General features: G+C 42.7%; 1 protein-coding gene across 1 annotated transcript in view; it reads left to right on the top strand.

The window, feature by feature from the left end:
- Nucleotides 1-15,798, top strand: part of TBC1D10A (TBC1 domain family member 10A) — a 120,733-nt gene that overhangs the window by 88,043 nt on the left and 16,892 nt on the right. The window contains 1 exon segment of the mRNA XM_082252291.1: nucleotides 3,851-4,040. Coding sequence (XP_082108417.1) covers nucleotides 3,851-4,040 — 190 coding nt within the window.

Raw genomic sequence — 15,798 nt, 5'->3', positions numbered from 1 at the left:
TCAATAACTTAGCACAGATAAAGGAGTCACACTGGCGTAAAGCGCATCCCTGGGCAAAGCTAAACCTGCCACTGATCCCTTCCTCCCACCACTTTTTCTACCAATTGGTAAAAGTTTTAACATCAGGTGTCTAAGAGAACGGCGCCTCTTCTGGGAGCCTACAGTCTGTGCTCATATCCACTGGTCACCTTATGGTGATAACATCATGTGTGCAGTCATCTGCAGCCTGAAAGGACTCCCTTCCCCTATTGGAGCTTTAATATGAAGATTTCATGTGACTAGGGCACCCAAAGAATGACCCTCAAACTCTGCAGGCAGATTGCACCCTGGGCTGGTCATCTGTCCCGCAGGACTCCGCTACCCTGCCCCATATAGGACATGCGAATGAGGCCTATGACTGACTTTTCTCTGAAGGACGTCACGGATTCTATTTGAAGATGAATTGATCCATAGTAGCTGTATCTGTAGAGGTCAGTGAGGGTGTGTTGTTAAAATGTATTTACTACTTGTTAAGCATATGTAATTATTTGAATGTCCAAATCCTGGCCACATTACTATTTTAAAATGTCCGAATCAGAAAGGCATGCTATTTTAGAAACTTGCCTTGCCATAGCTCACCCCCTTTATCTATCTAATTTTTCGTTTTGGCATGTGATTTAATAATTGGATGATCCTAAGCTAGCTGTACTAGTGTGGAGAGATATTCTTGGCAGTTAAGGTTCTGTTTGATCATCTTTCAGAGTTTGCGGTTGCTTTAATTTTGTTGGTAATTAGAGGTTGGGCAAGTATTATAAAGTAAATATTGCTTAACCTCTCTGAATAGTACACAGTGTGTAGTGCAGACTCGTAGTCTGTGACTGTTCAAGGACCATCAGACACAAGGAAATTTGTGAATAACATGCTTCCCTTTTTTTTTTTTTATACAAGGAATGTGGTGTTTTATTCACTTATGGTTTTAGCGTTCAGCTGCATTTAGCGCATTCTTTGTTGCGTCTATCGTTGTTTTTTTTTTTTTGGTTTTGTGTGTAAAATCCAAAATTAACACGTTAAAAACAAGTTTCACACTGCATGATATTTACGGTTAGCATGTGAATGTCAGATGCTTGTTCAAATATGCAAAATGTCATTCACAAACTCTGTGTTGGTTAAAAAAAAAAATGAATCCGCACTTAATGTCACAGCTATCGGAGACTGCAGCAACCTCTACCTGAATACAAGATATGGGCATATAAAAAAGAGTTGTGCTGTTTCTTTAAATATTCATACAAAGTGCTGTAGTGCTATAAATACTTCATCAATATACAGTGCTTAATCAAGAAATTCATGTATGATACATAAAGTGCTTCTATGTGCAATAATCAAAGGCCATAAATCATAAAGTGCTTCTGTGCATATCAATTCAGCACATCACATTTCATGAGCACAAAACTATCCAGTGTCCATTAAAGATTATGTGAATAGAGTCCGTCTACTGCAGAATGATGATAGACTGACACCGTGATCAAAAATATGGACTTCACCTCTTTTCCTGAACAATCACCACCACTAATTCAAAGCGTTCACTAAAGGTATATCCTCCAAATTCGAAGGGATTAACCATTAAATGCCTCCAGCAATCCTCAGCAACGTGATTTGCACCTTCACAGGATGGCCCTGGAACACCTCACTATTTGGAAGATATTGATCCATAGTGTTTTGTTTGGTTTTTCTCTGTGGTGACACATTTAAGTTAAGAGGTGTGCCTTGCCATTTTCGTGAGGATGCTTTATCTGTTATAATTTTAGGTAATCTAGACCTTGCACTAAATATGTAAAAGCTGTTTTCAGAATAAGGACAGTGATTGCTAAGAAAAAGTTTTCCTCTTTCTTCCTATTGAAGAAAAAAAAAAAAAAATCTCTGAAAAAATTGTATCCAAATCTACTACCCGAATCAAGTCTGACAAATATATATGATTTCAAATAAACTTGGGACTGAAGTAAATAAATTATCTTTACCCCTGTGCTGGCATTAATTTCTGAGGTCCTATTATGAAGAGAACAGAAAATAAAGCGATCAACCTAAAAAAGAAAACAAAAAGTGCAGCTAGATGAGACATAAAAGGCTTGCAATAGTTAACAACTTTAGCCCTGCTGTTTGAAAACCACATTGCAAAAACTGCTGTCAGCCACATCAGCGAATGAGGACAGCTGTGATGGCTCCTGGCGGGATGATGAAACTGCCACAGTCAGCTCCTGGACTTCTACAGAGGGCTCCATTAGAACATTCTCTACAACACTGGATCACTACAATACTGGGATGTATTGCTTATTGACAACACTGATCCGCTGTAGCAGAGATGCATGGGGGCAGTGGATTACCCCCCACTCCTCTCCAACTTGATCCGACCAAACCCAACACGAAGAAAGACCCTAAATTGTTTAAGTAAAGCTATCTTCTATGAAAGTAAGCCATGCTAAGTACAATTAACGTACATATGAAATATGAAATATTTTAAAGTATAACTTGAGGCAAAAGCTTTTCTGTTGTTTTTGATAGTGGAGAGGGATTAGAACACAGGTTTTTATTGCTGTCAGTGCCCCTGTTAGGGACATTCACCCTCTTCATTTGTCCTGGTGACCATCATCGCTGGGGGTGAAAGTGAACAAAGACTCCAAATTGTTGGTTGTCGCCAGAACATGAATACCCAATGGAGACACTAGTTCTGGTCATTTACTCTCACTTCCTGTTTTAGCTAAATGAAGGGAAATCTCCCCAACAGGACACAGATGGACAAAAAAAAAAGGGATTATAAGCTATAACCCTCCATGACTTTTGCAAAATGAAAGAAATGTTTTTATGTTACTTCTATTTTAAAAGCAAAGTTCACCTTTTGATAATAGGTTACATGTCACTAAATGAGAAGCCCCTGCAAGCCCATGTTGTCGAAGTGGACTGGAGAACCTCTCCTCACACCCGCTGTCCCACCTGGCTGCGTCATGAATTCTCAGAGTTCTGTAAATGTGAAAACTACAAGTACCGGCAGCCTTTGCGGCTGCTGGTGTTCCGTGAAAAAACCCTACCCGTAAAAATTCCCTACCCTCGTCACTTCCTCTTCACATACGTCATGGAACAGCTGAGCCGCTTCCCACTGTGCATGCTCATAGCTCCGGAGGGTAGGGAATTCTCACGGGGTAGGGTTTTCTAACATTACACCACATCAGCTGTTGCCGCGGGTACAGTAAATCATCTCCGCTCCTACCCCTGTGACTTCCCTGATCTCGGCTACTAAATGTAAAAGCGTGGGTGTATGAAAATATAAATCACGGAGATCTCGGCTCCGTGATTTATATTTTCATAGACCCGCCGCCGCTTTTACATTTAGTAGCCGAGATCAGGGAAGTCACAGGGGTAGGAGCGGAGATGATTTACTGTACCCGCGGCAACAGCTAATATGGTGTAACGTTACACATCACTACCCCGTGAAAATTCCCTACCCTCCGGAGCTCTGAGCTTGCGCAATGGTAACCTGCTCAGCTGTTCCATGACGTATGTGCATCGGAAGTGACGAGGGTAGGGAATTTTCACGAGGTATGTTTTTTTTAACGCTACACCGGCTTGTAGTTCTCAAAGAACTACCAGGGCGCTTTTTGTCATTCAGTGACTGCCTGCCCATACGAGGTAGGGGCAGACAGCTACACTGACAGTCTGCAGGCCCCTCCCCTATTAAAAAAAATAAATGCACATTTTTCTTGCCTGCAAAAGATGTGCATGTATTAATAATATTAAGGTGAATTTCACCTTCAAATTATGTGATGCCCACTGAATTATGTTTAAAGTGTGAACTTTGACCATTTAATTTTTTTTTCACCAGGAAGCGATTCAGTTGGATGGAAGGATTCTGTTTGCACTGCTTCGTAAAGTGTCTGCAATGGCTTACAAACACCTGAGCAAGCAGAAGATTGACCCCATCTTGTATATGACAGAATGGTTCATGTGTGCATTTTCACGGACGCTTCCCTGGAGTTCTGTTTTGCGAGTGTGGGACATGTTTTTCTGTGAAGGTAATTATTTAGTGCAAATGTCTGCAGCTATATTGAAAGCTTCACTTCTTTATATGTTAACTGGTGTACCATATCAGCCATCAATGGCAGCAGGAAGGTAAAAATGTAGTCAGTACTTTTTGTTCATGCCTGAAAATGAAAAAAGTGTTTGAGAGCCTGCCCCCTTAAATACATTGTTAGCACATTTAAGTGTAAGTTTGGTGGAGAGGGGGCAGATATTCCCTTCTGGGAGAGATTACCTAGCCATGACTTGTCCTGTGAATTGATGAAGTGCACTTGTGAAGTACAGTAAAGCAGCCTGTGTGAAATAAGAGGAAAGCTGTATTTTGTAGCTTATATGAGTCATAAGGGCAGCCTCACTGTGTGATGCACTGTGGTGTCTTCACCTAGGGCATTCTCGGTGTGCTGCCAGCTCAGAGTGTAAGGCGTGCGGTGGCCTTGTTAGATGGGCAGGATTCATGCTGCAAGGAGCTGTTACTCATTATAGGGTGTGTGACTAGCGCTGCTTGTCTCTACATGCGTTTCCAGGACAAGTGAGGAGCACAGTGTGTCTGTTCTGGCTAGTGTCATTTAGCACATGTTGTCTGTGTGTCTCACCCCTCCTGTTTTTGGCATTTAAAGGATACATGCATTTAAAATAAAAATGGCTTGAGGTACATTTATAAAAAATGTAGAAGATGTTTTTATTTTGTTACCTGTGCTTCGAATGAACCAACAACAAATACTCCTGCTGCTAACCACCCCTTTATGTGCAAAAATGCAACTTGGATAAAAAAAAAAGTGGGCACTAGGTATCATTGGGATCTTCGAATACTGTGATAATCCTCTCTTTATGAAATTACAAACCTATATAAAAGTCCCAATATGTGCTTCTAATAGTGTCCATGCAGACAAAGGTATAACGTCCTTTTTTTAAACCAGTGACCTAAATATTTACTGAATCCAACAACCTAACAACCACCACTATAAAGTTTTATATGGCAACATACACTGCTCAAAAAAAAAGAAAAAAGGAACACTTTGAAAACACATTAGATCTGAATGGGGAAAAATATCATGCTCTGGATATTTATACTGATATCTACTGGGTAATGTGTTAGGAACGAAAGGATGCCACGTAGTTTGATGGAAATGAAAACGATCAACCTACAGATGGCTGAATTCAAAGACACCCCAAAAATCAAAGTAAAAAAAAAAATGATGCAGCAGGCTAGTCCATTTTGCTGAAATTTCTTTGCAGCAACTCAAAATGGTACTCAGTAGTTTGTATGGCCCCCCTACGTGCTTGTATGCATGCCTGACCATGTCGGGGCATGCTCCTAATGAGACGACAGATGGTGTCCTGGGGAATCTCATCCCAGATTTGGACCAATGGCATCACTAAGCTCCTGAACAGAATGAGGTGCAACCCGGCATCGGATGGACCGCAACATAATGTCCCAGAGGTATTCTATTCGATTTAGGTTAGGCGAGCGTTGGGCCATTCAGTGGTATCAATTCCTTCATCCTCCAGGAACTGGCTGCATACTCTCACCACATGAGGCCGGGCATTGTTGTGCACCAGGTGGAACCCAGGCGCCACTGCACCAGCGTAGGGTCTGACAATGGGTCCAAGGGATTCATCCCGATACCTAATGGCAGTCAGGGTGCCATTGTCTAGCCTGTAGAGGTTTGTACATCCCTACATAGATATGCCTCCTCAGACCATCTTGGACCCACCCCCAAACTTGTCATGCTGAACAATGTTACATGCAGCATCAACGTTCTCCACGGCTTCTCCAGACCCTTTCATGTCTGTCGCATGTACTCAGGGTGAACCTGCTCTCATCTGTGAAAAGCACAGGGCGCCAGTGGCGGACCTGCTAATGGCAAATGCCATCGAGCTCCACAGTGCTGGGCAGTGAGCACAGGGTCCACTAGAGAACATTGGGCCCTCAAGTCACCCTCTGTTTCTGATTGTTTGCTCAGAGACATTCACACCAGTGGCCTGCTGGAGGTCATTTTGTAGGGCTCTGTGACAGTGCTCATCCTGTTCCTCCTTGCACAAAGGAGCAGATACTGGTCCTGCTAATGGGTTAAGGTCCTTCAACGACCCTGTCCAGCTCTCCTAGAGTAACTGCCTATATCCTGGAATCTCCTCCATGCTCTTGAGACTGTGCTGGGAAACCTTCTGGCAATAGCACGTATTGATGTGCCATCCTGGAGAAGTTGGACTGCCTGTGCAACCCCTATAGGGTCCAGGTATCGCCTCATGCTACCATTAGTGACACTGACCCTAGCCAAATGCAAAACCAGTGAAAAACATTTAGAAAAGATGAGTAGGGGGAAAAATTCCAGTGGCCTCCACTTGTAAAACCATTCCTCTTTTGGAGATTGTCTGTCTCATTGTTGCCCATCTAGTGCACCTGTTCGTTTAATTACGTCAAAGCAGCTACTTAACTGACCAGATCAATATTTCAGGAGTTTAATTGACGTGATGCTTTACTCTGATTAAAAAGTGTTCTTTAATTGTTTTTGAGTAGTGTATAATGTCCACTTTGGTGCTCAGTGATTCAGTTCAATTGTGCTCAGGTCATGCATAAAGGTGATAAGCGCTGTGAATCTTCATCTTGCTCTACACCCCTCCACACACTATTACTCACCAGATGTAAAGACCCAATTTTTAGTGGGTCAGCTTTCGCTCAGGTATAATCCCTGTTAGCTGGGCTGTTATATCACTCCTCTCCTTGACTCGATGTGTAAATTGCTCCAAGAAAATAAATCAAACGCTCTCCATAGCATATCGAGGATGCGTGGTCTTGTAAGCTACTTTTTATGACGCAAGTTCTGCTGATTGGAGCACACGCTGGTACCCATGTGGGAAAGGGCGGCCATATTAACCATTGCTAAGATCGCTGGGTGTCGGCTAAGGCATGAATGAGTGTGATTTTTTTTTTTTTTTATTCCTATTTATGCTATTTGCAAGTTATTGGTCATTTAAAATGGGGTTACACTATGAAGAGTGTTTGATTTCTTTCTTGGAGCAATTTACTGATCTCAAGTCAAGGAGGAGAGGAGTGGGAATACAACTTCTCAGCTAACGGGGATTATACTTGAGCGCAAGCTGACCCACCAAAAATTGGGTCTTTACATCTGGTGAGTGATAGTGTGTGGAGGGGTGTAGAGCAACACGAAGATTAACAGCACTTATCACCTTTATGCATGACCGGAGCACAACTGAACTGAATCGCTGAGCACCAAAGTGGACTTTATATAAGTTTGTAATTTCATACATAGAGGATTATCATAGTATTAGAAGATTGCAAGGATACCTAGAGCCCACGTTTTTTCTTTTTAATCTACGTTATTAAAAATAGATATTATTATACATTATTTATATAGCGCCAACAGTTTACGCAGCGCCTTACAATGTAAAGGGGGACAGTACATTTATAATAGTTTATTATAGGACTATGAGGGCCCTGCTCCTGGAACTTAGGGGTGTCAAGCTGGCGGCCCTCCAGCTGTTGCTGAACTACAAATCCCATCATGCCTGTGCCTGACGGAGTCATGCTTGTACCGTAACTGTCTGCCTTGCAATGCCTCATGGGACTTGTAGTTTTGCAACAGCTGGAGGGCCACCACCCTAATTATGTTGGCTGTTCTGGTGATTCAAATATTACACAATCCTCTTTAAATCCTTAGTATTTATATTTAAGATTCCCCAACTTCCTGTGCTTTCTGGGTGATTCACTTTCTCAGTAAACAATTTTAGATGGAGGAATAAAAAGGGGAAGGTAAGACACAATCCAATGGTCTTCAGGCATGTTATGGCAAATTTCCAAACCTGAATAGTCTAAGAATGCAACCATAGTTTAACTGCATGAAAGTACACAACAGCAATTGTATTTGGGAGAGAAAAACAGAAATGCTTTTGGTGCTGGCATGTTAAGGCTATTGTCAAGATCTGTGTATACCAGGTTTATTAAAGGAGTTGTAAAGTCAGGTTTTTTTATCCTTTTGCATTCTATGCATTAAGATAAAAAGCCTTCTGTGTATAGCAGCCTCCCCAGCACCCCCTAATACTTACCTGAGCCCCATCTCTGTCCAGCGATGTCCAAAAGTTCCTCAGCTGTCCAGGACTCTCCCTCCTGATTGGCTGAGACACAGCCGCAACGCAATTGGCTCCCATGCCTGTCCAAGTCAGCCAATCAGGAGAGAGAGGGGGCGGGGGCGAACAGCAGCTCCATGTCTGACTGGACCCATGGAGCTGCAGCTCGGCTCGGGTGCCCCCATAGCAAGCTGCTTTCTGTGGGGACACAACAGGAGGGAGGGGTCAGGAGCAATGAAGAGGGACCTGAGAAGATGAGGACCCAGGCTGCCCTGTGCAAAACCAACTGCACAGAGGAGGCAAGTATAACATGTTTATATATATATATATATATGTATGTATGTTTATATATAAAAAAAAGACTTTACAATCACTTTGTCAGTGCCTCTCAACTGTCTGATACTCAAATGATGTCCTGCATTTGACTGTATAAAAGGGTAAATGTCAGCCATACAAATTCAGGATTCAGAGACCATTTGAGTTGTATTGCCACCTACAGGAGGATTTGGACACTGGCCAAAAAAAAAAAAAAAAGTGACCAGATTAGTTTTACTCCTCCCACCCCCAACATGGCCGTGTGTGTGTGTGTGTGTGTGTGTGTGTGTTTTTTTTTTTTTCTTGACTGAGAAAGCCCAATGAAAAATTTCAACCTTTACCCTCTGTGGGACATCCCTTCAGATCTGCCTTGGACACCCTCATTACGATGTAACTGGGGGTAGGAGTACTCTTCTGCCCTAGCAGAAGAACCTGCAGCTTTTCCATTTGGCCTGTCCACTGCACCCTGAGTGTTTACGAAGATAGTGGCCCCTGTGACAGCCTTGCCACACTTCAGGGTATTCCTATTGTGGGATATATGTATGACCGTTGAGTCCACTTAGATTCTGGCTGATAATGTGATGTGGACAGTTCAGACCCTGAAAAGGTTCAGCTCTGGAACTCCTTGCTTGGAGTATCTGGTCTTATCCTAGACAGCTCGTCAGTTTTTTTTTTTTTTTAACTCTCCCCTCTAAGACTTGAACTCCACAATCCAGGAGCCCCTCAGTTCTCGGGGGAATTTGTGGGTAATGAGCCCCACACCCAGAAGTGTTGCAGGATCTTTGTCACAGGTGGAGTTGCTGAATGTGAATCTCTGGGCCTCCAGGTTTAACCACAAACTGCGTAGATTTGTCTGCAGATGAGATCTTCTGGTGGGATCAGTATAGCCTGATCTATGGTTTTGCTTCCCTTGAAACTCCTTCCTCATCTGCTTCATAGGATCCAGAGATACTCATAGCTCCTGAATTGCTCCAAGCAAATGTAGTCTGATCTGGTAAGACTCTTGGCAGATGCTCCATGGACTCTCCCAGACTGTCTAGATCAGCCTTTTTTAACCATTTTACCATGAAGGAACCCCTAAACCTATGTCATTACCCCAACATAAATTAACTATATCTACAGCTCATTGCATGTTTTTTAATTTATTCTTATTCAAGGAATCGGGTGCATCAATACAAGCAGTGTAACAATGACTTACAGTGCCTTGCAAAACATTTTCTGTGTTTAGTTGTCTCACAACCTGCAATTAACATGGATTGTTTGAGGATTTGTATCTTTTAATTTACAGAACATGCCCACAACTTTGAAGATTTTTTTTTTTTTATTGTTAAGCAAACAACAAATAGGACAAAATTACAGTAAAAGTCAATGTGCATAACTATTCACCCCCCTAAAATCAATACTTTGTAGAGCCACCTTTTGCGGTAATCACAGCTGTAAGTCACTTTGGATAAGTCTCTATGAGCTTGCCACTTCTTACCACTGGGATTTTTGCAAAACTGCTCCAGCTCCTTCAGGTTGGATAGTTTGTGCTTGTGAACAGCAATCTTTAAGTCTGACCACAGATTTTCTATTGGATTGAGGTCCGAGTTTTGACTAGGCCTTTCCAACACATCTACATGTTTCCCCTTAAACCACTCAACAGTCGCTTTAGCAGTGTGTTTGGGGCCATTGTCCTGCTGGAAGGTGAACCTCCATCCTAGCCTCAAATCACGCACAGAATGGTACAGGTTTTGCTCAAGAATATTCCTGTATTTAGCACCATCCATCTTTCCCTCAACCATTTTCTAAGTCCCGGCTGCTGAAAAACATCCCCACAGTGAAACGTGGCAGCATCATGCTGTGGGGATGTTTTTTGGGTGATGTGATGTGTTGGGTTTGCGCCAGACATAGCATTTTCTTTGGTGGCCGAAAAGTTCAAATTCAGTCTCATCAGACCAGAGCACCTTCCTCCATACATTTTGGAAAACTCCCACATGCCTTTTCGCAAACTTAAAACGTGCCATTTTGTTTTTTGCTGAAAGTAATGGCTTTCTTCTGGCCACTCTGCCATAAAGCCTAAGTCTATAGAGCTTACGGCTTATTGTCGTCTAATGTACAGATACTCCAGTCTCTGCTGTGGAACTTTGTAGCTCCTCCAGGGTTACCTTAGGTCTCTGTGCTGCCTCTCTGATGCCCTCCTTGCCCGGTCCATGAGTTTTGGTGGGCGGCCGTCTCTTGGCAGGTTTGCTGTTGTGCCATTTTCTTCCATTTGGTTATGATGGATTTGATGGTGCTCCTGGGGATCATCAAAGATTTGGATATTTTTTTTATAACCTAACCCTGACTTGTACTTCTCAACAACATTGTCCCTTACTTGTTTAGAGAGTTCCTTGATCTTCATGGCAGTGTTTGGTTAGTGGTGCCTCTTGCCTAGGTATTGCAGCCTCTGGGGCCTTTCAAAAAAGGTGTGTATATGGAATGACCGATCATGTGACACTTAGATTGCACACAGGTGGACATCATTTCACTAATTATGTGACTTCTGAAGGTAATTGGGTTGCACCAGAGCTTTTTATGGGCTTCATGACAAAGGGGGTGAATACATACGCACATGCCAATTTTCTGTTTTCTATTTCTAAAAAATAGTTTTATGTATATATTTTTCTCTTTTCACTTCACCAACTTAGACTATTTTGTTCTGATCCATCACATACAATTCAGTTTAACAAACGATTGAACTTAAGGCTGTAATGTAACAAAATAGGTAAAGTCAAGGGGGTGTATACTTTTGCAAGGCACCGTAAGTGACCTAAATGCATGAATCACATTAGTGTACAGGCATCGATGTTGACTTGCTTAGTGAATACTCTGTTTTATGTCCTAGAACTCGTACAACATACTTTATGCTAACTAATCTGGCCCCCTTAAACGGGTGGTCAGAAGAAAGAATGCCCTATTACGCTCATGATCAGTGTGATGCCCTCATACAATGGTTTTTACATTGGTAGTCATTTGTAGCTTATGTGAGAAACAAAAAGAAGCTATGCTAATTCCATGCCTCTGGCTCTGCCAATTGGCATTTGTGCCAGAAGTTTGAAAGCACCACTGCTCAAGGAACCCCTAGCAGCCTGTGGAGGAACTCCACTGAACCCTTCTTGAGAAAAACTGGTCCTGATCTGTGTCAAGTATTAATTCTTGATTTAATAAATTGAAGCCGAGGAACAAATCTTGTACCTTACAATCTTAATAAAAGACTGCTAGCCACCCATTCTTTGGTTATGACTACAGGAGGGCTCTCGTATAGCTTTCCCTGTTGAACCTCCTGTAACTCAGTGGGATTTGAATTTGATTTTCTCAGCACTTCAAAAACCTTTTAAACTATCCAGTATATTCTCTTTTCCACATGTACTCAAAAGGTTGTTTTCCTTGTTGCCATCATCTCTGCAATGCAGGTGTCTGAGCTAGTGGCTTTGTCCCGTAAAGATCGTACACCGGGATAAGGTGTGGTTAAGGCCCAGAGTCTTCTTCCTAAGGCAGCTTCGACCTTTCATCTCAACCTGGACATTGTTCTTCCATCTCTCTGTTTAGCTCAAGTACATAGAAAAATTACATTTCTCTTCACGGCCTAGATGTATTTTGTGCTGTGTGAGTTTACCCGCAACCATTGATTCCTTCCGAAAGACTGACTCTTTTTTGTTCTTCCCGATGCTCCCCACAAGGCTGTCACTGGGTCTTCTGTTAAGTTTTTTTAAGGCGGATATTCAGGCCTCATCTGATGCCAGCTTTGAGTGTAAGGTCCTTCATGCCACTCCCAGTCCTACTTTTTTGTTGTGTGGGCCTGTTAGTGTTATTGTCCACTTCTCATTTGGACTGCTTTTGGATGTCCCAGTTGTCTCTAAAGCCCCGTACACACACACAGATCGTCGTCATACAAATGTTCGTCTTTTCTCCCCGGGATGTCGGTGTCTGTTGAAAAGTGCAAAGACAGCACAAGGACAGCACAAGAATTTTGTCCGCAGACTTCAGCTGACTGCAGAAGTGATGTCATGTAATGGTTAACTTTCCCTGTGTTTTTTATTTTCTGAGCATGCCCAGTCTTGCAAATCTGCGGTCTGTCGGCTGATTTCCGTACTGACAGGCGAACAATCGTCCGTTCTGGTGTCCGCAGACAAAAATTTTCATGTTTGCAAGAAAGACACTTGTCCGCGGATTGTGTGCAGACAGCTGTCGGAGGCACCATACTAACACGCGTACAATCGGCAGATCTTTCGTCCGCCGACGTTTGTATGACGACGATCTGTGCGTGTGTACGGGGCTTTAATCCTGCCTACCTCAATGTACGATAAAAGAAAAATTAGATTTTTGTACTTGCCATAACATGGAATTCATTGAAGGGACACCGGTTCTGCCCCTGTGTTTACCATCTTACTGCTAGTACTGCTGGAAGTGGGAAGGATTATACAAGGCTGGTTGCTGTTGTTTTTTTTTTTTGTTTACCAATGCCCAAATTGTTTGTTGCCCAATCATTGTTTCTACTGGTAACCTAATAATAAGGTTGGTGTGTGGAAAGTTTTGGTGTTCTGGTGATATGTCCTATTTATTCTGTTTCAAGCACTTCCCCTTTGATCATTTCTAATTAATATGTTAAATGGTGATGACACAATCCCTATCACTACTGCAACCTCATTGCCGATCTTGGGTCTCTAGTACCATTATGCATGCAGCTTCAAAACAGACATTTTATTGTCAGCGTTTCGGTGGAGCTCAAACAGAAAACCGATTGACTGAAGCTCTGTTGAAACATTGTGTGTGTGATAGATATTTTATTCATCAAATGAGTTTCAAAATGAATAGAAAATATAGTCAAGACATTGACTAGGTTAGAAATAATGATTTTTAATTGAAATAATAATTTTGTCCTTCAAACTTTGCTTTCATCAGAGTTCTCCAAGAAATGTCACCCCACGCTTCCTGAAGCACCTCCCACAAGTTGGATTGGCACTTCTTATGTACCATACGGTCAAGCTGTTCCCACAACAACTCAGTAGGGTTGAGATCTGGTGACTGCGCTGGCCACTCCATTACAGACAGAATACCATCTGACTGCTTCTTCCCTAAATAGTTCTTGCATAGTTTAGAGGTGTGCTTTGGGTCATTCTCGTGTTGTAGGAGGAAATTGGCTCCAATCAAGCGCTGTCCACAGGGTATAGCATGGTGTTGCAAAATGGCTATCTAGGGCTGGGCGATAAAAAAAACAGGTACCGATATGTATCGCGATAGTCAGGGGATCGATAGCAATACCAGACTTTGACCGATAGTCCGCTCCGACGGGTTTAAGCTTTAAAAATGGCGCCGCCCGTCGCATACATGTCACCACGCACGTGCCGCCGCCGTTTGGGAGAGGCCGGGAATAGCCGAAGTTACACGAGCGGCGGCAGCGCGTGCGCAATGACGTGGCGCCGCCGGGCGGCGCCATTTTTAAAATGAAGGTGCCTCTGGAACAGGTAAGTGAAACAGCTTCACTACCTGCCATTATGCAGGGCTGCGGGCACACTACAAGGGATGCAGTGCTGCGGGCATGGTCTACCTGTACCATGCCCACAGCACTGCATCTCCTGTAGTATGCCCACAACCCCGGATCCTCTTGTACCATGCCAGTACCCTGCGTTCTCCTGCACCATGCCAGTACCCTGCATTCTCCTGCACCATGCCAGTGCCCTGCATTCTCCTGCACCATGCCAGTGCCCTGCATTCTCCTGCACCATGCCAGTGCCCTGCATTCTCCTGCACCATGCCAGTACCCTGCATTCTCCTGCACCATGCCAGTACCCTGCATTCTCCTGCACCATGCCAGTCGCCCTGCATTCTCCTGTACCATGCCCACCGCCCTGCATTCTCGCCCTAGGGTCCTTTATTTTAAATGGGTAATAAAAAATATCAATAATTATCTATATCGACCGATATGAAACACTGATATCGTGATACAGTTTTCAGCCATATCGCCCAGCCCTAAGTGATAGCATTCCTTTTTCAAAATCCCTTTTACCTTCTACAAATCTCCCACTTTACCAGCACCAAAGCAGCCCCAGACCGTCGCATTACCTCCACCATGCTTGACACATGGTGTCAGGCACTCCTCCAGCATCTGTTCACTTCTTCTACATGTCACAAATGTTGTTCTGTGTGATCCAAACACCTCAAACTTAGATTTGTCTCTCCACAACACTTTTTTCCAATCTTCCTTGGTCCAATGTCTGTTCTTTTGCCCATCTTAATCTTTTCCTTTTGTTGGCCAGTCTCCGATATGGCCTTTTCTTTGCCACTCTGCCTAGAAGGCCAGCATCCCGGAGTCGCCTCTTCACTGTGGACGTTGGGACTGGCGTTTTGCGGGTAACATTTAATGAAGCTGCCAGTTGAGGACCTGTGAGGCGTCTATTTCTGAAACTAGAGACTCTAATGTACTTGTCCTCTTGCTTAGTTGTGCACCGGGGCCTCCCACTTCTCTTTCTATTCTGGTTATAGCCCGTTTGTGCTGTTCTCTGAAGAGAGTAGTACACACCATTGTAGGAAATCTTCAGTGTCCTGGCAATTTCTCGCATTGAATAGCCTTCATTTATCAGAACAAGAATAGACTGTCGAGTTTCAGAAGAAAGTTCTCTTTTTCTGGCCATTTTGAGAGTATAATCGCACCCACAAATGCTGATGCTCCACATACTCAACTAGCTAGCTCAAAGGAAGGCCAGTTTTTTATAGCTTCTCTAATCAGCACAACAGTTTTCAGCTGTGCTAACATAATTGCACAAGGGTTTTGTAATCATCAATTAGCCTTTTAACATGATTAGCTAACACAATGTGCCATTAGAACACAGGAGTGATAGTTGCTGGAAATGGGCCTCTGTACACCTATGTAGATAATCCATTAAAAATCAGCTGTTTCCAGCTAGAATAGTCATTTACCACATTAACAATGTCTAGACTGTATTTCTGATTAATTAAATGTTATCTTCATTGAAAAACGCAGTGCTTTTCTTAAAAAAAAAAAAAACGGGACATTTCGAAGTGACCCAGAACTTTTTAATCTTGTGTGTGTGTGTGCGTGTGTGTGTGTGTGTGTGTGTGTGTGTGTGTGTGTGTGTGTGTATGTGTATATGTATATGTGTGTGTGTGTGTGTATATGTATATATGTATATATGTATATATATATATATATATATATATATATATATATATATATATATATATATATATATATATATATGAGAGAGACAGAGACTCTCTTGAATTATCATAGGTGTATTTTAAATGATAGAGACAGAATATGCAGAAAAAACATGATACAACTGTTCTAAATTAATTTGGTGGAGGGGGGAT

The sequence above is a fragment of the Pelophylax lessonae genome (assembly GCF_965119305.1).
Source record: "Pelophylax lessonae genome assembly, chromosome: 1".
Classification (NCBI taxonomy): domain Eukaryota; kingdom Metazoa; phylum Chordata; class Amphibia; order Anura; family Ranidae; genus Pelophylax; species Pelophylax lessonae.
Note: the sequence above shows the minus strand (reverse complement) of the source record. Positions and strands in the feature narration are given on the sequence as shown.